Below are 22,051 nucleotides of genomic sequence, written 5' to 3'. Positions count from 1 at the left end.
CCATGAACTGTTTAATACTGTATTAAAAAATCTTCCATATAAAATTTCTGAAAGAAAAAATACATAAAAAATTTAATAGTGGTTAACTTGGGAATGGGAGGCATTTCATATTTCTTTATAGGATTTTATAATGAGTACGTATTACTCTCATGAAGAAAAACTTTACTAAAAACTGTCTAATAATAAACTCTTAAAGTCTTTTTCCTCCCATTTAAAAAAAAAGGATGTACTCAGATAATTGATTACTCCTGCCCAACCTAAAAACCAAACCTTAATAAACTATACATTGTATATTATTGTGTTTTTCTTTGCTATTTTCAAATTTCCAAAAGCACAATATTCCTCTCAATTGCAGGAAGAAAACCCACATAAATAATTCTATGTTTATTTATTATTGGTGACTATTATGAAGACTAGCCTAACCAAAGGAGCTGAAACCTAATGATTTTGAAGTGTGTAATAGCTTCAAGTCAGAAAATAAGCATTTTAATTCTTTTTTTTTTCTTTTATTATTCATATGTACATACAAGGCTTGGGTCATTTCTCCCCACTGCCCTACCCCCTCCCTTACCACCCACTCCGCCCGCTCCCTCTCCCCCCACCCCCTCAATACCCAGCAGAAACTATTTTGCCCTTATTTTTAATTTTGTTGTAGAGAGAGAATAAGCAATAATAGGAAGGAACAAGGGTTTTTGCTGGTTGAGATAAGGATAACTATACAGGGCATTGACTCACATTGATTTCCTGTGCGTGGGTGTTACCTTCTAGGTTAATTCTTTTTGATCTAACCTTTTCTGTAGTTCCTGTTCCCCTTTTCCTATTGGCCTCAGTTGCTTTTAAGGTATCTGCTTTAGTTTCTCTGCGTTAAGGGCAACAAATGCTAGCTAATTTTTTAGGTGTCTTACCTATCCTCACCCCTCCCTTGTGTGCTCTCACTTTTATCATGAAGCATTTTAATTCTGAGACCACATTGGCTGTCAAGTCAATTTGGCAAGCCGATAGGGGAAATTAAGGAAAATGCAAAACGTAGTTTGTGTGGCCCTTCCAGAAACAGCATTCTGTTACTCATAATTACTTTTGCTCTTACCTTTGCCACCCTCACTGTACATAAAACTAAGCAAATTCCATACAATTTTGGTCTTGTTTTTAGGGTGCTGAATGCATTGGTTTTTAATATCCCAGCCATAGAACTATGTGGTTTTCCAGAGCATTAAATGAACCTTAAGAAATAAGAATAGGAAAATTAGGAAAGCCCCCTTTCCAGTGTCTGAATCCAATCTACAAGGCCAGTCCATATGTGGTAAATGTCCTTACCTCCCTATTTTGTTTGAAATCATCAATAGGCTTTGAACTTTGCATGCAATCTCTTTTATCCTGTCTTCTAGAAACAGAGAAACTGCAGCACTGAAGTTGCTTCTCTTAGTAACTCAAGCCTTCCCTTGTCTTAGTGTTTAACTCTGACTTGCAGTGATTCTACGCAGCGCTTGAAGTGAAGGCAGGCTAACTAGTGTGGAGCATGATGAGATACTTGGAGATCGCCATTTGAAGTACTCTGGCTTAATTTATTATACTACCATTCCATATAAAATTTCCACCTGCTGTTCTAACTAAACTTAATTGTATGCCTTCGTTTAATTAATAGGGGATTCTATGTTAAAATGAACTAGTGACATAAAAAAGGAATGTCACAGAATGATAAATAATGCTTAAATGTACATAAGTTTCAGTTCTACCTTTTAATGTCTGTGTGTCTTCATGTAATTTATTCAAATCTCTGGTCACCTGATTCCTTAATTGTTAAGTGGGATGATATCATTTCTTCCACTTCTTTACATCAGGCAGCATCCCCCTGTTGAGAAAAAGGACCCAAAATGATAACGTATGGTCTTCCCTCACATGGATATTCGAAGAAATAAGCCAGGGCATGCGAAAAAAATCCTTCACCTTAAAGTGCTATCCACATTTTCATCATTATTAGTTTTAAGCGTTGTTAAGGTTGCACATAATGCATACTGCTTATTTATATTTTAATAATTAGATTTTAGTTTTAATTCATGGAATAGTTTTCCTTTAGTATGTCATTGAGGCATATTGCATTAATACATGTATTGGTGTTAACTGTCTTTACTTTCTGAGAGTGACCTCTGCATTGCATTGTAATTGACTTAGCTTTTAATTGTATTTTAAATAAAACATTTAAGAATATACATTTACTGCTAATTTCTACTTTAGTTTTTATTTGAGATTTTGATACTTAGTGCTTTATTTCCAATGTCATTGAAATTACATTGGATTTCTTGTAAAAACCCTCATGTTTCTTTGTAGAAGCACTGTGTTTGAAATTTCCTTCTTTGTCTTTAAATTTATAATTCATTTACCAAAGAAACCAGGTCATTTGTCTTACATTTTGTCTCATTCAGAATTTTGCAATGTATTCATATTTTTTGTCCTCTCTCCTTCCTGCAAATTGACTAGCAAATCTAGAGACTTGATCAGGCTTTGGTGAGATAGTTTTAACAAGGATATGTCACAGCAGTTGGATGATGCTGTACTTGCCTATTGTCCTAACTACTCAGGATGTAGGAGCAGGACAATCATTTGACCCCAGGAGTTCAAAACCAGCAAGGGCTACATAGGAAGACTGTCTCAAGGGGAAAAAGCAAAATAAACAAAACCCAAAAGACAAGGACTGGCAGCATGACTCAAGTAGCAGAACAACTGCCTAGCAAATACGAAACCCTGAGTTCAGCCACCAGTACTGCCAAAACAAAACAAAACAAACAAAAAATTCCATAGGTTTTATACTTCCATCAGCAGACACATACTAATGTTGCTACCATCAGTAGTTGTCTGCATATTAATTAGGAATTGAAAAAAGGGTGATATCTATTGCAAACCTTCTGTTAATCATTAGCTAAAACATTTCTAAAAAGCAACCTCCATCTTGTCAGCTCTTTGCCTATCTAAATAAAAGTCAGAAAGGCAGGGTGAGAATATGATTGTTTCTTTTCTCTTCATCAGTTTTGTGTGTCTATCCTGACACACAGGTAAACAGTGAGAATGAGTTTATTTTTAGCACCATGTGAATGGATGGAGTTAAACATACCTGATGTTTCATTATATGGAGTTATTCTTAGGATGTTAAAATTGTCCTGATTTTTGCCAGTAGAAAACACCTCAGGATGGCTCCTGAGTCTGTTAAACATGGCCCAGTGGACTTTACAGCTTGCTGTCTAGCATGAGTAGTTGTTGCAAGCTCATCTGTACACTTACTGATGCTAACAGAAAATTGACCACTGTCAAGCAATCGAGGTTCCTTTCAGTGGGGGAATGGAATTAGAGACATCTGGGCACGGTGGCTCAGTGCGGCTGGATTGGTCCTTGTTTATTGGCCCTTTCAGTTGATACTAAGAAATAATTCTTGGAAAAATATAAAGAAATGTTACAGAATTTGCCTTGAGGTTTAATATCTGTCATTCTGGTTAAACTGGGATTTCTTCATTTCAGCACTGTTAACATTTGGGGCCAGATGATTCTGTCCTTCATTAAGATCTATCAGATTAAGCAAATTATGTAGTTTACAAAACTACATAATTTTCCTTAGTGCTTAAAAAAGATTGGTTCCAAAGCTTCCGTGGAAAACAAAATCTGCAGATGCTCAAGTCCCTTATATAAAATTGCCTAGAATCTACATATAACCTTCACATTTATTCCAGTATACTTTAAATAATCTCTGGATTACTCATGAAACCTAATTGTTGTGTAATGTATTTACTTACAATACCCACAACATTTAAAATTATGTTGTAAATTACAATTACATTGTAAATGCTGTGTAAATGGTTGTTATATTGTGCTTTTCTTAGGGAATAATGACAAGAAAAAATCTGTGCATACTCAGTACACATGCTTATTTTTCCAAATATTTTTGATAAAAGATTTATTGGATCCATTGATGTAGAACCTGCAGACACAAAGGGGCAACCTTAATTATAATAGCTCATGTTTTAGAGAATAAAATACTTCATCATTGTTTAGCTCTCAGTCAAAATTATAATCAAAATAAAAAGGAAAAACTGTGGGAGAATCTTATTAAATTTGAAGTATCCTTTTACTTTCATTTCAAAAATGTTGGTAAATATGTAACACAGATTGAGTCACTAGGAATTGAATTTAGGTTCTAGCTGTGATTCTTGGTCCTGGTAGAATTGAGTACAGTATCTAGCAGATTGCCTGGTTCATGTAATTTAGGATTAAATAAGTTTTTAAAAGGCAAGTAAGAGAAGCACACCCCAAAATAAACATTCAACCCTGTCAACAAAAGTAAGATGCATTTCTTATTTTTCAGAATCCTGTCAAATATCCCAAAACCTGGACATTATGAAGGAGAAAGAAAATAAAGGATTTTTCAGCTTCTTTCAACGCAGTAAGAAAAAACGGGAGCAAGTAAGTATTTTTTATGTAACATTTTATGAATCTTGAGATCATTTTCATTGTATCTTTTTATCTTGAATTTACATATTGATATTGCTTTTTAATTCTTGACTAGACTGCGAGTGCTCCGGCAACCCCACTAATAAACAAGCACCGCCCATCTTTTACGAGATCCAATACCCTTTCCAAACCATATGTTTCGAACACCCTGCCATCGGATGCGCCCAAGAAAAGACGGGCTCCACTGCCTCCAATGCCAGCCGCCCAGAGCACGTCCCATGACCTTGGCAACATCCAAGAGAAGCCACCTTCTTGTGTGCTAAAGTCCTTAAGTGTGGATGAAACTGATAAGGTGAGTTGGTTTGTTTCATGTCTTGGGATGAGACAGGGGACCATCTATTCTTCTTTTCCCCTAATTTGTCTTTTTCCACATGGACTCACTAAGGAAGTTAGTAAGTTATTAATATGTAATAAGATGAACATCTGGTTACTATAAAGATTGGTACTGAGGGAGGACTCTGTATAGGCCTGTATGCAGTAAATAATAGCTGTTAATTTTGAGTAGCTTTCATTTTTAAGCAAATAAATTATCTGTAAACCTGAAATCTTGGTTTACTAAAAGCTCAACCAGGGGCTCTTGTTTGATGCATATATTAGGAACGAATTTTTTATTACTTTCAAATAATAAACAAATTTGAACAGCAATATATCTTTTTCTTGTGATACATACCTGGGTCTCTTACTGCTTGTATCTTGACTGACTCTGAAATTCTGAGATTCTCCATGGGAAAGTATGGTGCTACCTGGTATATTGACACTCTATTTTTATTAATGGCCCTTTTGATAGAATATATTGTAGTTACATTTATGCTTATATTTCCTGTATTCAGAGGATTGCTCTAGATATAACTTTCTCTCAAAGTTTTATTATTTACGTAATTATCATTACTCTTTTTAATCCTAAAATTTCACTGAGATTTACATTTTTGTAGCAATCTATTTGTAAGCTACTTTTCATGCCTAAGAATTCTGAACTATTCACGTGGACTCTGTGAGTTTTTAGATAAACGTGATAGAACATGAGGCCATATATTCTATGACTTGTAATCAGACAGAATGATTTAAGCAACTTTGAAAGCATAAATTATTTTAATATATTTAGGACACTGAGTGGTTTTCTTGTGTTTAGAGAAAGGATTTTATTTACTCATTGGTAAGTAAATGCTCAAGGAGACAAACTCCTCACAAACACCCACTATACATTTGTACATATCCTTAATTTAAAAAATATTTTTTGACTTTAGTTTTTAAGTGTAAGCCTTGATACTGCCAAAAAAGTAGCAACTCAAAGATGTAGAAATTATTTTTTAAAATGCTGAACCCTAGTAGTTACTTGAAAAAGCAGCTACTGTCTTCTTAAGATTTTCTTGCCTAGTTTAATGTTTGTGGTATATAACCTCATAAATAAGGAGGAGGATTCTTTTTCAATGAGAGAATTATTTCCTGGTGAAGTCTTCTAGAGCAACTGCTTCACAGTTGGGTGAAGTTTCACAGAAGAGGTGATTCTTGAGTTCATTTCTAACGTGTGTAGGAGTACATTAGTCAGAAGGGCTCTGTTAAGAGATTTGCAAATGTGGAGACTATGGCGTGCCTGGACATGAGCAAGAAACAGCTTGAAACTAAGCAAGGAGAACAGGGCTAACTCAGGTCCCAAATACTTCATTTTATGCTTGTAGCCCCTTTAAATTTCTTCACAGGAAAAATCATTTTCAGGATTGTTTTATATGTTTAATTAATGTAAAACTATTATAAGAGTGTAAATTATTATACTCTCAAGTAGCTACCATAGTATCTTTTTTCTGTGTGCAAAAATAATCTTATCCCCTGCTTACAAATCTGTGTTTTAGCTGTCCTTATTCAATCTATTCTAGTAAACTTCTCTTTGTATTTGGATACACAAGAGGTCTAGGTTGTCTTCCTAATAGTCTCCCTCTCAAAATTCTGGGCTATGCTACCAGTGACCTCACTGAAAGCTGTTCCTTTTGATTTTCATCCTCTGCCCTATGACCAGCTGGTGCCCCTGTATTAAGTAATCTTTCCTTTTTTTTTTTTAGCATGTTGCCTTTGGCAAACTACACATCTTTGTACAATTTTGTAATTATTTTTCCTTTTGATTTGGACATCTGGATAGTCCTTTGATGTATTGTTCAGTAAGACTCAAAATTATGCTTTTCCCCAGAGAAAATGAACTATTTATTTATGATTATGTTTGTCACTGTGTGCATGTGCACATGTACACACACTTGAATTCATGCCTGTCTAGGCATCTCAGCACTTATTCTTTAAATTTGTGGTCATATTTGATGTGATGAATCATCTTTTGGTCTTGATTTTGCCATCTTCCTTAGTTTTAATATTTTTCACCTATTTTTCTACTTTTTCTTGCTACCACTTCCTTCACCCATTTTCTGCATTGGGGTATCTTCTGAATCAATGTGTAATTTACTTTCTAAGAGAAGCCACCTATTCTGTTGAGTTCATGGGCTGAGAGTTCTCAACTTCCCCCTAAGAGATATATCTAGGTCCTAAGCCCCAAAACGTGTAAATGTGCTGTTTTTAAATAGAGTTTTGCAGGTGTAGTTAAGTTTAGAGATGAGATCATACTGGTTTTAAGTTGGGCTCAAATCTAATTACTAGTATCCTTCTAAGAAGAGAAGACATACAACATAGGCTTAGAGAAACAAAGGAGAAGGTGTGTAAAGACCAAGGCAGAGCATGGTTTTCTGTTACACAGCCAAGGAATGCAAGGAGCCACCAGAAGCCAGGGAGACAACAGAAGAGCCATCTGAAGAATCATGACTCTGTCAGCACTTTGATTTTAGATTCCTGGCCTTCAGAACCATGGAAGAATAGCTTTCTATTGCATTAAGCCTCAAAGTCATGCTAACTTGTTATGACAGCCCTAGAATACATAATTTATACTTCCAGTCCTAATATTCTTCCTATTGCAGTTCAAACTAATAGTTACTTTTTAACTTATCATTACCTTTAAATATGCTGATATTTAAAACCAGCACCTTAAGAAAGAGTAATAGTGGGATAAATTTGATCAAAGTACATTATATGCATGTATGAAAATGCCACAATGAAACTCTTCTTTTTATGCTAATAAAATAATTTTAAAATTAAAAACATAAAACCAACCCCATTTTTTCTCCCATACTGAAAAAACTCAAGGTCATCTCTGGTGTTTTTGTCTTATTCTGTTCACACCTAATTAGAGACTAGTCTTTCACCTAGTCTCCCCTGGTAATGTCTTCTGTTCCCTCTGCTGAAGTCATTTCTAGAAAAATCCAGGGCGGAGAGTAAGAAGAGAACCAGTATTTAACTTGTCTTCAGAATGCTCTGAGTGTGGTAAACTGGCACATTTATATTTCTTAATTATCACTTTCCAGTTCAGAAACTTTAGTCAGCTGTGATTTTCTGAGCCTCAAGTTCCTCCACAAATTGATCATAATTTTGTTTTTAACCTTTAATTCCTCATCATTTTCAGGCTGCTTTTAACTCTAACCAGATTTGACTCATTGTTGCTCCTGTGCAATTCTGCTTCCCAGCCTGTCAGCATGGAAAATGCATCCCCCTCATCTTCATTTCTACCTACCCAGCTGATTCCCATTCTTTTACCTATCTAATGGAGGATTTTCTGAAGATTCCAACACATAATAATCTTTGCTTTCTCAGAATTTGTCGTTTTCACCTTGTATATTTTAATTTATATGTATATGTATTGTTAGTATATTCATATAATTCTAAAGGACAAAACAGTACAGTCCCCAACCAAATTCTTCAGAGGTAACTACTGTTAACAGATTCTTGTATATGCTTCTCAAGATAATGTGTAAGTGTGCTGCATGTACCATGTACTGTGTTTTGCCTCACTTTTTAGATATCCTAATCAGTGCATAAAGGATGACTCCCCCCCCACCTTTTTGTGGTACTGGGGTTTGAACTCGGGGCCTATACCTTGAGCCACTCCATCAACCCTTTTTTGTGATGAGTTTTTTCAAGACAGGGCCTCAGTAACTGTTTGCCTGGGCTGGCTTTGAACTGAGATCCTCCTGATTAGCTAGGATTACAGGCATGAGCCACTGGATCCCATCTTGATAACCCCTTTTAAAGGATGTTATGTTTCTTACTTACCCTATCCTCTGATAAATATTAGGGTCAAATTATAGCTGTTTAAAGTATACAGTATTTTAAAATTTTTCCTTTTTTCCTCTCCCCAGGAAGAGGGTAAAAATTGTTTCCCAGCAAAACTCTTTAACACAGTAGATGTTCAAGAGAATTGATGAGTAAACTTTAACCTAAGCTTTCACATAGACAGATATAGTATATACGATAAGAATGTCTTATTATATGCATATCACAAAAAGTGTTTCTTTTGAATTTCTGGTAAATTGTTAAAAATATTTGGATAGCTTAAAGATTACTTAAATTTGCTTTTATAGTAATTTGATTCTTAGCAATGTTTTCCTAAAGCTTTTACAGACAAAGGAGAATTGTGATAAAGCTTCTACAGACAAAGGAGAATTTTGATAAGTCTATATTGAAAACTTAAGAATCAACAACTAAAATCTTACACTATGTATTAGGTAATGCATATAAATATAACTAGCCCTTGAAATGATATTTTTATGTGTAAATATTTAGCAAATTCAGCATGTCAATTTATGGATGAGTTTTACTGCTTGTTTTAAATTTAAAATCAAAGATACTCGGTATCATTTAAACATTTTTAAATCTATTTTAACAATTCAGTTTTGAACTTGAAATTTTAATGTCACTCTTTTTAGTCATTCAGAGTACTAGCACATTGGAAAAAACATTGCTAAGAGAAAAATATACATCCAAATTTATTCTAAGTGCAAAAGAATTTCAGATAGACTTTTATATAATTTGTATTGTCTGCTACCAAATAAACCACAAGGGTGCGCTGTGTAATAGAAGTACAACATTCTAATTTTTCCATTCCCCCACCCCCCCAGCATCCTTTAAAAAAAAGAAATTTTGGAAATAGTTATAATGCCCATTTTGTGTGAGCACAGACAGAAAAATAGGACTAGTGAGATAAATATCAGTAATGCTTGACAAAGAGGTCAATAATTAGCAATTTTATTCATTTTGAACTTTTAGTTTATTTTGGTGTTCTTTTAAGTAGCCACTAATAATATGTTTGCCTTAGTTAACGCTGACTGATTAGTTAATTTATCTTGGGAAAAATTGTCAAACACATCTTTTACACTTTTTGGCTGTTCATATTTAATGACTTGCACCATTCCTCTAGGACATTTTTCAATATTGGCAAATTAAGACATTGGTTAGTGATTTCAGAGCTTACCCTGAAATTATTCACATAACTGGCTGTTGAGTTTTTGCAAATTTTGACAACTGATTTGTGTAGTTTCCAGAGTTCCAAGTTAGCAGAATAATTTATCCTGACCATTCTTGGAATGTTTCTGCATCTAAAATCTTCTCCATTTGAAGAATAAATTTTATAGAAGATATATTTCACTGTCAATGCTACCATGTCTTTTTTTTTTTATATCCCTGAAGTTTCCTGTACTCTTTTACATGTTCTCAGGTCACTTGCCATTTTCCCTATGAAGGTGAATATACTACCTTCTACGAATATGTTCATAGAAAAGAAAACATTCCAATTAGAAATTTTGTTGCAGTTGTTTCTGAAACTTTCTGAGAATTTTGTGAAATATGTTTCTTCCTTGTGATTTGAAATGGTATTTGTGCAACAAGATATATAGTAGTTGGCTCATGTGATTTACATGAACCATATCACATGTATAACTGTATAAAATGTACATAGTTATGTTCGATAAGATTGGCATGTGTGAAACATGAAGTCAGAAATGCAATGACATTGACTTAAACTGAAAGTGATTGAAATTTCTGGTATTAAAACCAAGTTTGGAAACCTAGCTTCTGTCTAGGAAACACACATTTAATAAAATCAGTGGCTAAAGGATGTCCTAGTCTTACTGATAAATTAGCCTCTCACGCCTATTTTATATTTGAAGAAGAGGGTTTAGAAGAGTTGAAAAGAAGCTGTGGGTAATCTTGAGGCCATAGAATTCCCGGAAGCTTTTGGAAAATCTTTCATTTGTCATGTTTCATATGGCTTTGCAGCTTAGAATTGTATGTATACAATAGCAAGCAGCTTTTATCCTGGCCACTACCATGGTACATTGTTTTCTTTGGGATATTGGGTTGTGACTCTGTTGGGTATGTTACTTGGTCACATTTTACATTCTGCTACAAACACTGAAAGATTGAGAAATTGAGACTTTTGCCATTTAGAATTGTGTAAGCGAAATTTAATACCCAGAGTATTCATTTTTAATAACTGCCTTAATTTTTTAGGAATGTTTCATATTCATCTTTTACCCAACTTTATCTTTTTTATACTTAACATGGTTTCAAGCAGATAAGAGGATATATTTTCATGTATTTGTGAAATAAGCAAGTATGTTCTTATTTTACTTAATTAAGACTTTAAACCTAGTTATTTCCCACAGAGTAATTAAGGTTGTGCTACTGTTGTAACAGTTCATAACGTTTAAGTTTTCTAACCCAGGTTATCACATACATTTTATTTTCCTTTTCCTTTTCACTCTCCTGTTATATAGAAAGTGGACCACACTTCTACAATTCTACATTTGCCAAGGAACAGTGGTTACCATAGCATTTGCAATTTAATATGCAGACTACAACTGTCTGTACTTCCAAAAATATGACTGGTTTCATTCAGTAGAGATATGTTCCATCATAGTATAATATTTAATCTTTCTCAGACATAATGTATACATTGTCACTATAGATTTCATGAGATTCTCTTCAAGGGGTCATGGTCACTAAAACAAAAGCAGTGGGGAATGCTTATTTATTATTGTTATTCCAGTTCTAAGAACTTTATGCATTTTATTCTTACAGAAGCCCTATCATCAGTACTTTTAGGTTTCTGTCAGTTTTACTTCCAAAATTAAAGAACTGTGCTCACTATAAAGTTTTAAACTTGAAAGAAAAATATTATTCAAAGAATCATTGCGCCTCCATGATATCAATGTGTATTTCTCTTCCTTACCTGTCAATATGCAAAAGTTGTGTCTCCCTGAAGTGGCACACTGAGTTCATAAGAGAACACTGAAAATCACTGGTATTGGGAGGGTTCCTTTACCAGTCTTCATATGTGTGAAGTTTACTTAGTCTTCCCTCAGTGTGGTATTTTGTACCTCATAGGGATACTTTCCCTTGTCTTGTAACCAGCATGTGTTAACAGAGGCCAGAGTGAAGAGAAGCAGGGCTCTTTCCTGAAGCTACAGTGTTAAAGATTATTGGGAGGCTCCTTGGATAAAGGGTGCTATACATCCTGGGCTCCCTTTCTGGGATAAACTGAGCTAGTCCCAGATCCTTTGCTTTATCCCTGCTTCACTCAGTTAAGCTGTGGGTGTTTAATATTCTCCTAACTTGTCCCTAGGACCACTTTTATCCTGATCATGGTTGAGCCATGCTTAGCACCATCCACTGTCTTTTAAATTAATCCTGGGTTGTGCTTTCTTCTGGTACTTCCTATTTTTTTATTGTTTCATCCAAGATGTACTACTAGGGAACAAGAACCGCATCTTTGGGCTAAAAACAAAGTTAAAAGCAAAGGGTTACCACAAGTAAGACTTGTTTATATGTTCTCTCAAAGTATTACAGGGTTGATGAAATGAAAGCACACATCTCTCAAGAAGAAATATGTAAAAACCTTTCAAGGACATAATATAAGTTGAAAACTGTATTTTTTTTTCTTCTTGCACAGAGAATGACTGGGAAGGAAATACATTGTGACAACTCAAGCTTTGACTTGGCTTGAGTTAGTCTTGGATTCACTGATAGTTCTTTCATGTTCTTTGTCCTTGTCATTTTTGTCATCATCTTTTTCATCTTCATTGAACTTTCTCCATGGCTTGGTTTTTGCCTCTGTAGAATGAGGTTTTGTAACTAAATTTCTTCAAGTCTCTTCCAGCTCTAGTAGTATAAAATTATCCTATCCTTTGATTATCTTTTAAATTTGGCTTTTAACAGGTGAAAGTCTTTGTTATATGGAGCTTTGATCAGTGCTAACCAGACCATGATGCCCACTCCTAGTGCTCTGAGGCTTTCTGAAACCTAAAATATAGCTATATAAGACATTAAATAATGACATCTCCGTTCCTGGTCTCCAGATTGTAACATAATGAGCATTACTTCAAAGAGGTAGAGAGGACTTAGGTTTGATGAAGATGTGATTGGGTAAATGAACTGATAAGTAGAGGATGCAAATGTCATCACTGACTAGTAATGAATTTTAAACTAGTCAATTATGATAGAAATATAGTGGCAAGCTCAGCCAATTGGAATCCTCTGAAATGGCTTAAGTTTGAAACAAAAAAAGTACATATTAGTGGTGGTGATACTATTTAGAACACCTGGAAGTGAATCCAGCTCTAATATTATTGCTTCCTGTCATTAGTATTTATTTCAGCAGATTGATAGAAGCACTATCAAAACCTCCAGAATAGATGACTGCTGTCATAGTGTCGATTAGAGAACTCCAGAAGCTGATGCTTCTGTCCCATTTCTCCTTTGCCTCATCACAGTTGTCTGGTTCCTGACATGCTACTCTGATTTCTCCATCCCTTTGCGTTTGATGTGGTATGATTTTTCCTGATCTAAGTTCATCTCAACAAGCTAAGACTTTCAGTATTATTAATGAAGAATCTTAAAGCAGGTTAATCTAGAGAATAAGAAAATGGAACATATAAGCCCTAGATTTTCAGAACTGGAGAGAAATTGACGCTCAAAGAAGAAACAAGTATAGAACAGAGAGAATCAATACATTGAAAATAGATTTATCCTGCCTCATCAAAAGATAACATTTTGTTTTTTTTAAAAAGACACAATAATAAAGAAAATACCTGCTATGTATGCTTTCACCCAACATGAGATAAAACATGCACATATGTGCATGTGTGCATATGTGTGTCAGAGATCCACATGAAAATGTAGACACACTTTTATGGAATGACCTATATTTATAGTGATTTTTTTCTTTTTTCTCATTAATTTATGTATTGTTTATCTCATATGAGAGTATTCTCGCTTTATGATCAAATTAACAGTAAAACTGATTTTGTTATTATAAAAACGTTCCTTTGCAGCTTACCTTTTTTTGCAAATTTGATACCTCAGACTTCTATGTTACATGTTATTACTTTACTGAATATTATTACATCATAATAAATTTATGACAATTGCTTTACTAAGTTCCAAAATTATTTTAGAGTACTTCCATCAAGAGTCTTGGTTATATTGGAAGGTCAGCCATTGGGATATAACTCATGGTAAATTTGGGTAGATGTTAACCATAAAGTATTTAATACTGTTACATAGCATTTATTGATAATTTTCAGGTTGGTTAAGAATAATGTGAGTACGTCAGTTAGGAAAAATATGAGCTTTAAAATAATTTTAAGCAATTGCTTATTTTCTCTCTACTAACCCCACCTATCCCACATATAAAAATCATAAACAAATGTTCCAAAATATCCTAATAGAAATCCTTAACAACATCATTAAAGTGGACTACTGTGTTTGTTTCCCCTAATTCAATATTTCTTTGTGTTCTTTAAGACTTGTATCCAGGATATATTGATTTCATTAATAAGTGCTCTGATACCTAGTGCAGTTAGTCCTGGGCACATCTATTGAACACCATTTAATTCTATGTTCTTTCAGCTAAATTTAGTCCTATTTTGAAACAGTGAATTCTGATCTGGATGTGAATTCTGGGAGATTAACTATCTGGCATGGTTTTCAACCTGATCTTGCCACTTTTCTTTGCTAGTAGATTCTGTTTTTCCTTTTCACAGATCATAAAGTTTAGTGATGTACATTCCTGTTACAGGTGCAGTGTTTGCTAGTGGCAGGCAGACTTATCAGTGGTTTTAGCTAAAGTAAATAATTGAATAACTTAATGATTAACCAAAGCAGTTTCTACTAGTAAGTAGAAACCTGTTTTCCCATTTAGCAAACCCTTCAAACTTAAAAGTAATTTAATCTCCATCTCCTTTTAAAACTTTAGTCATAATTTGACCAAAGGAAATGTATCTTGTAGGTAAAAGCTAAAGCCATGTTCTTTTAGAATTTTTAACCTTCTTGATGATCTCTAGATATAATTTTATTAGCAGTTCTATAATTTGAATTCTTAACATTAAATTTGTCTATGAAATATTTCAAATTTAGATACTATGTTACACATGCATGTATTCATCATCAAGATATAACCAAGTAGTGTTAAATATTTAACTATGGTATAAGGAAATGACCTAGGGTGACTTAAACATGGAGATTTTAGATACAGTGGCCTGTGCAGTATACTAAGTACAGGTCCCTGAACACTGAGCACTGTTGCGCTTTTAAGTTGATTTTAACTGAAATTTTTCCCAGTAGGACTCTCACTGCCACTATCACCAAAGGTAAAAGTCAATTTTAAAATAAATACTTCCTTTTATTTATATCTATACTTTTAACAATGTAATTGTCATTTTCTTATTTAACACTTAAACATTCATTAAAATAGATAAATACAATGTAAAAATGTTTTTGGAGTGTGTGCTATGTGTTAGGCACTGTTCCATTTTTATAAACACATATCCCAGCCAACTTTTTGACATAGATGAGGAGGCTGATGATCACAGAGACAAGAAATAACATGATCTTGGTTCAATTCGTGGTGTTGACTCCAAAGTCCAATTGCTTGGTACCATTATGGTGTGCCATCATCCAACTTGTGAACCCTCTGTAAGCCTCTTTCCAATTAGACAAGTTCACATTAAAAAATACTGGGTAACATAACTGATAGATTTGGAAAGTCCTGATGTATAATACTTAAGTAACTGTGGTAGTTTAGTAAGTCCTTTCTATCCTTAGGTATTCTTGGGTTTAGAGACTACCTAATCTTGTGTATTAGATATGTATTTTCTACACATACACCAAATACATATCAGCCTTCTTAACTATACTCTAGCCAAGAAATACTTGTAGACTTCCAACTTAAATAACCCCCATTTCCTCCTCAGACTTTCACCCAAAAAAAAAGGATACATTTAGTATATATTGAACTCTTCCTTAAGGCCAAGAACTTTTTCCAAGTCATCTAAAAATGATGTTTTAGTTAACACAAAATAAGTGAAAATTTCTTTGGCTGTATCTTAGCTGATTGAAGTTTTTCTTGGATCTCTTTATAAATATCAAAACAAAATAGACATTGCTTTCATTTTTTGGTATATCAACTCAGTTCTTTATTCAAAGCTGCTACCTTTGTACCATTTAATACCTATTGTTAAATTTAAATTTTGGCTTTGAATTTAATAGGCTTTAACCACTAAATTTAACTATTACAAGTCTACCTCATATTCTCCCCTAATATCCTCTTTCTTGTCATAGTTGATCAAAAATGCAGCTCTGGAAATGGTCATCCGTGTGTATCTACTCAGCAGGTTATAGGGGGGTCAATCTTAGAGAATAAGATTATAAAACATACACTTCTTGAAGTGTCCATGTCTTTGCCCTTCAGTATGTGTTCCTTCATAAAATGCCTTTGTATAAAATTTAGCATTTTTCAAACTGTAATTTGTTTATGTTGACAAGTTGTAAAGTCTTTATCTGTAGAAATATAAATATCTTGTACAAAGATGTTAGCTTTAGTATTAGACCTCTAGACCAATAAATGAAATATATCAGTCTGGATTTGAGTTATGGGTTGGTTCATATAATTTTGTGAGTCCATGAATAAAAGTTTCTCCCTTTATTTCTATGCTATCTGCTTTATTATACCCCAAATTTAAAGAGCTCTAATGCCTAACCAGATATTATTGCCTGAAAAATTCATGTCATGACTGTTTTTTATCAAGTATTGGAAAAGACCCATAAGTGACAGTGATTGGGAATGGGGCCAAAAAGTGAAAATGTTTTTATTTTACACCTCATGAAAGCATCAAAACATGAGATACATGCGACTAGGAGGAAAATCAAATGTCACTATTACTTTGTTTTCAGCAGCTATTGATGACCTACTGCATTCTTCCTTACTAACTAGGTCTGCAATAGGAGTGGCAGTTTAATATGACTTTATAGAAGTAAATTAATCAAGAAATATCTATTGTATTTGATTTTTAGGTAGATACATTTTTAAGTGAAGTGGCATGTTCTTTTTAAATTTTTAATCTTCTTGATATCTAAATGTTACTTCTATAAGATATTAGTTAAGACTTTTGGGGGAATTGGGGTTTGAATCTAGGACCTTGCAGTAAGCAGGAGCTCTACCACCTGAGCCACACCTGCAGCTCAATAGAAAGGTTTTTATTTAACCTTTATATACTGCTCAAAACAATATTTACATCTTGCTAGTTCTTCCCTTCATTTCTTCTTCAGCTGTTTCTTGCAGTGGGCCCTTCTCTTGTATTATTTCTGAAGTCAGTTGAGGATCTACTCCCATGCCACCCTGGGGGAGTAATAATAATATCTAATCAGAACTGACCTTAGTGACTCTGAACCAAAATCTGGGTATGTATGTAGATTTTAGCTTTTTTCTTGCTAGATTATGGGGCTCTCTGAAGAGTTCTGGAGGAAGGAACAGAGTAATGTGCCAGCAAGAGTGGAGTGGCGTTAGCTATAGCTATTACCCAACTGGAATGGAAAAAGGTTTGATATTTTGATTATTGGTAAGGTCACTCTGGTGCCACTTTGTCCCACCCTTGTTTAAGGAAATGTTAGTGTGAGGTTTCTATAGTCAAACACCTGCTATCCCTGTGAGGTGAACCACTTTCTCTTGAGCACCTCACACAGTTGGCAGTGATGATAACTGATCAAGCTTTTCTTTTGGGGAAGGCATCTGTTTTCCTCTGGCAGAAATGCTAGAAAGTTATGAAATAGTAAATTTGTCAAATTTTTCTTGGTGTGTAGCAAGCATAAAGACTGAACATTTCTTATGAATTAGTTCACTTCCCCTAGATGTATTATTTTGTAAGATTGGAATGACCCAAACTGTACTCACTCCTAGTCCAAGTTTATAAAAGCTTCTTATTTACCTCACAAAGAAGGTAATATGTTATTCATTTTTCATTCACTGAACCCATATTTATTGAGAAATTTCTATGAACTAGATATCTTTCTGGTTTGGGGTGGTAGAAGGGAGGAAAAAGATTATCAAGAGCTAAGTTTTAGACATGCTAACTTGAAGTGGCCTTAAATGTTAAGTGGAGATTAGAATAGTGGTCCAGGATGGAGATGTGAGTTTGAAACTCACCAGCATATAAATAATAGTTAAAAGCAAGAGAACAGATGAGTGCATCAGGAGGATAAGCAAAGATACCTAGGTGAATATGTCCCAGGACTGAGTCCCAAGTCTCCTTGATATTGATCAGAAGATGAAAAGTAATGAACAATGATAACTTACTAGTCAGACAGCTTGGGTCTATGAAGAGTAAGGAGTATGGTATGCTAGAATTTAAGAAAAAGAATCTTTGCAAGGCAGTCAACTGTGTTTAATGCTAACAAGTCAAATAAAATGAATTTTGAGAAGTGACCACTGATTTGTTTGTGGTCAAGGCCATTAATGAGTTTTGACAGAAAGTTTTAATGGATCAAGGGTTGGGAAAAGTTTAATTGGAGGGACTCAAATGGGAAAAGAGAAACTGGAGGCACAGCTATGTACAACTCTTAGCAGTTTTATTGTAAAAGAAAGAGCAAAGATGATATGCAACTGGTCAACAGGCATCGGGCAGCCCGCTGAGCAGGATTGCCCTAGGGTGTACTGTAGTCACCAGTTGTGTGAGCAGTAGCTGTTTGTAGTCTTAACCTCAAATGACCTTACCTTGGGAGATACAGATTTTTGAAATGTTTTTCACTGACAGATTGGTACTAAAAAGAAATTGATTAATGAATCTATTAATGTGCAAGTAAGTCTTTCATTTTTTATCCTTTACTTTACATCCAATCATTTCTTTAGATTTTTCTTTGAAAGTTTTTGACGGTATTACATAGAAACCTTCTATATTAAAACTTGTTACTTACATGTTAGTCTTTTGTCCTATCCTTTCTTTAAGAAAGGACATATTTTATTTTTCTTTACCTACTCATCCCATACCCTAGCTTCTGCACATGGCATATGCTATCCTCCAAAAATAAGTGATTTTTAAATGAATTGCTATTATGTTCCATTTCGGTGTTATGATGTGTTTGCTATAAAGTTCAGTGCCTTCCTAAAATTTGCAGCTTTTACAATTTCTAAATACAGGATTATGTTTGGTCATTTTGTTTTCTGCAGAGTCTCTGTGAAGCGGGCATAGTGAGGACAGGCTCGCTGCAGCTCAGTAGTTCATCTGGGAATTCGTCTTTGAAAAGGACAAAACGAAAAGCACCATCACCACCCTCCAAAATAGCCCTGCATCAAAGTGATGAAAATAGTCATGTGACTGGTAATGCTATTTTCCTCACTAACATTACGTTTTTATTGCATTTTGTTTAATATAGAAAATAGAAACTATATAGGTCATAACTTAGTTCTTGTTATTAAATGATAACACTTAGGCTTTAAAATAGTCCCTGATTATTCTCACTTACTGCTTTTTAAAAATCTACAACATAAAATGGAAACATTGTACAGCTTCGTTATCCTAAAATGAGCATGTTTTAGTGTTTATTGGGAGAGAGAGATTGCCATTCCAGGATTATTAATACATGTAGGAATGGTAATCTGTAAAATTTAGTACTGTCACAGCTAGATGGTAAAAGGACTTCTACAAGACTTGTAGTTATATAAAAATAGCAAGCAAACTATTAAGGAGTTGTCTCATGTGTGAGTATGATTTATTTACAAATTGCATTGCTTCTTTCTTTCCGCCCTACAATCAGAAGATGGAGCTTCTCCAGACAGTGCTTTGGAAGCAAATTCTCCTGAAGGACTGCCTAGCCCGGGTATGACACCTTTACTCCGTGTTATGTGATTATTGACGGTTGAGAGCGGAAGCTAGTTAGAATGCCTTGGGTATAAATTTCCCAAAACTTAGGTCATGACCTGGATTCTCTTTCCTTCCTCTTCTCCCTCAGGATTAGAGATTAGAGTATGAAACTGGCAGAGTTGAAAATTTCAGTCCCTATTTTGTCTCCTGGGTTTTTTTTTTGTTTATTTGTTTGTTTATGCAATGTTAAGTGGACATTTTTTAACCTCCTTCCCAAGAGTGATGACACATTATAGTTAGCAATGTTACCTTGGTGTGTTTAGAAGAAGACTTACATTTTAAGTGTAAGCAGTTTCTTTAGGCAAGTATTCAAGGTATGAATTCAACATACAATATATACTTACTCTAACGATAAAACATTGTTACCATGAATATACTTCTATTATAAAATTCTCATTTTGGATTCTCCCCTAATAGAATTCTAGTAAAATTTAAATAATTCAATCTAGCACCGTTTCCAATGTCTTCAGTAATAGCTACTTATAACTCTTGTAAAAATGATAAATTTTCTTACTCTTAGAGATAATGGTAAACATAAGTAAAGGTGACAAACTAGTAATATAGAAAAACAGTACTTTAGGATGGGGATTATTTGATAAGTATAAAAACTGCCTGATATAACTTAATCGTGGTATACATTTTATCGTTTACATTCACAAATACAGGAAAAGTTCAGGAGTAGCTGAACTTTCTGTTTTTGTGTTGCTAGAACCCAAACCCAGGGTCTCCCACACACTAAGCAAGCACTCCACCTCCAGCTACATCTCCATCCTGAACCTGAATCTTAAATCTTTATGCGGGATTTAGGAGTTTGAATTTTAACATATAAGAGGATTCTTAGATCCTCTGTGACTTAAAATATAACTATTATTTCACTACTCATGATTTTTCTCAGAATAATATCAATGATATCATTTTATTCCACCAAGAAAATTTATTAAGTAATGTTAATACCTTAGATTATGTAGTCAAATTAGGACATTCTGAAGTATTAGAAAAAGGTGTGCATGCAACTCAAACTTTAATAATCATTTTTCTCCTTTTGTTCCATTTTTACCTTTTCATGCTTCCTGTGTGGATTTTTGTGAGCTAACAAATCTGATTGCTTCCAACATGCTTTTTTGGACTTTGCTTGCCTTAACTCTGTTGTCCAAGTGCCATTTCTACAGACTGTACTTCTTTGGCAGATGCCTCCCTCGGCCTTGGGCTCCTCAGTCACCAACAGTGCACTGCACCCAAACTGATGGATGAAACCTCTCTCTTTGAGGGCCGTGGAACACCTGAAGCAGCTGTTGCGTCCTTGACATGTAGGTGGTTAGGCCTTTCCTGGCTGGTGCTTTATTTTATGCAGATTAAGATGTCATCAAATGTTGATTTGGTTACTTGTTAAATAAGTCCTTCTGTGAAAATTGGTTCATGAAGAAACAGGAGAGTCCTTTTTTTTTTTTTCACTTGAAATTTTATCCAATGTTAGAGTTCGCTGTTTTCCTTAACCATCTAAATGAATATGGCAGAGTATAAGAGTAATAAATTAGTGTTCTGAAGGTTTTCACCTTTTCTTGTATTTGGCTCTCAACTTTTTTGAGGGAACTGTTAAAACTTTATTAGTTTTCATGAATGACTACACATAATACATATTAAAGAATATTTACATATATTCTTTATGGAACAATTCTTTTGTTACCTATGTATGACTTATTTCCTAAAATACTATGCTTTTTCTATTTTATAATTGGTATTTTGTTACAAGATGGAAAAGCTTTATAGTTAATACTTGAATTTTATCATAATGTACCCAATTTTTTAGTGATTCAGAAAAGCTACCACTTCAAACTAGTTATTTAATATGCTATCACACACTGCTTATGGGAATGCAAAATTGTATGAATATTTTGGAAAATAGCTTGGCAAGATTTGGGGGGAAGGGAGAGGTGGTGCTGTGGATTAAACCCAGGCTTTTGTGCAAGCTAAACATGCAATCTGCTATTTTACTATAATCCCAGCCCTTGGCAGTGTTTTTGAAAGTAAATTTTAAATATTCATTTTCTATATGACCTAACAGTCCTACCCCTAGATATTTTCTTGAGTAAAGTGAATGCCTATGTGTATGTAAAAACCTGTGTGTGTGTGGTTTGTAATTATAATTGCCAAAAAGGAGAGAGGCAATCCAAATGTCCGAAAACTGAGGAACAGGAAACAAACTGTGGTTCATCCATTTATTGGAACACAGTGCTGCTACCCAGCCATGAAAAGGAATGAATACTGATCCATACAGCAATGTGGAGAAAGCTTGAATGTATTGTTAAATGAAGAAGCCAGACTCAAGTGTTTAGATTCTGCATGCTTTTGTTCAAAGGACATTTTTGCAAAGTAATACTGTAGGTATAATTGTTACCAGAGGTTGGATTTGACGTAGAGATTAGTTATGAAAAGCTTGGAGGACTGAGGTGCTGAATGTAATTTTCTGTCTTGATTATGGTGGGAGTTGCTCAAGTACA

General features: G+C 34.3%; 1 protein-coding gene across 9 annotated transcripts in view; it reads left to right on the top strand.

Moving 5' to 3' along the window:
* Positions 1 to 22,051, top strand: part of Cobll1 (cordon-bleu WH2 repeat protein like 1) — a 143,099-nt gene that overhangs the window by 101,987 nt on the left and 19,061 nt on the right. For 8 of the 9 annotated variants that reach the window (XM_074070979.1, XM_074070977.1, XM_074070980.1 and 5 more), the window contains 5 exons: positions 4,349 to 4,446; positions 4,550 to 4,786; positions 18,860 to 19,010; positions 19,447 to 19,509; positions 20,741 to 20,860. In XM_074070979.1, coding sequence (XP_073927080.1) covers positions 4,349 to 4,446; positions 4,550 to 4,786; positions 18,860 to 19,010; positions 19,447 to 19,509; positions 20,741 to 20,860 — 669 coding nt within the window. The remainder of the gene's footprint in view (positions 1 to 4,348; positions 4,447 to 4,549; positions 4,787 to 18,859; positions 19,011 to 19,446; positions 19,510 to 20,740; positions 20,861 to 22,051) is intronic. The other variant, XM_074070978.1, reaches the window with a different exon arrangement.

Source organism: Castor canadensis, chromosome 4 (assembly GCF_047511655.1).
Source record: "Castor canadensis chromosome 4, mCasCan1.hap1v2, whole genome shotgun sequence".
Lineage (NCBI taxonomy): Eukaryota > Metazoa > Chordata > Mammalia > Rodentia > Castoridae > Castor > Castor canadensis.
The sequence above is the reverse complement of the archived record's forward strand: the minus strand, read 5'-3'. Positions and strand labels throughout refer to the sequence as shown.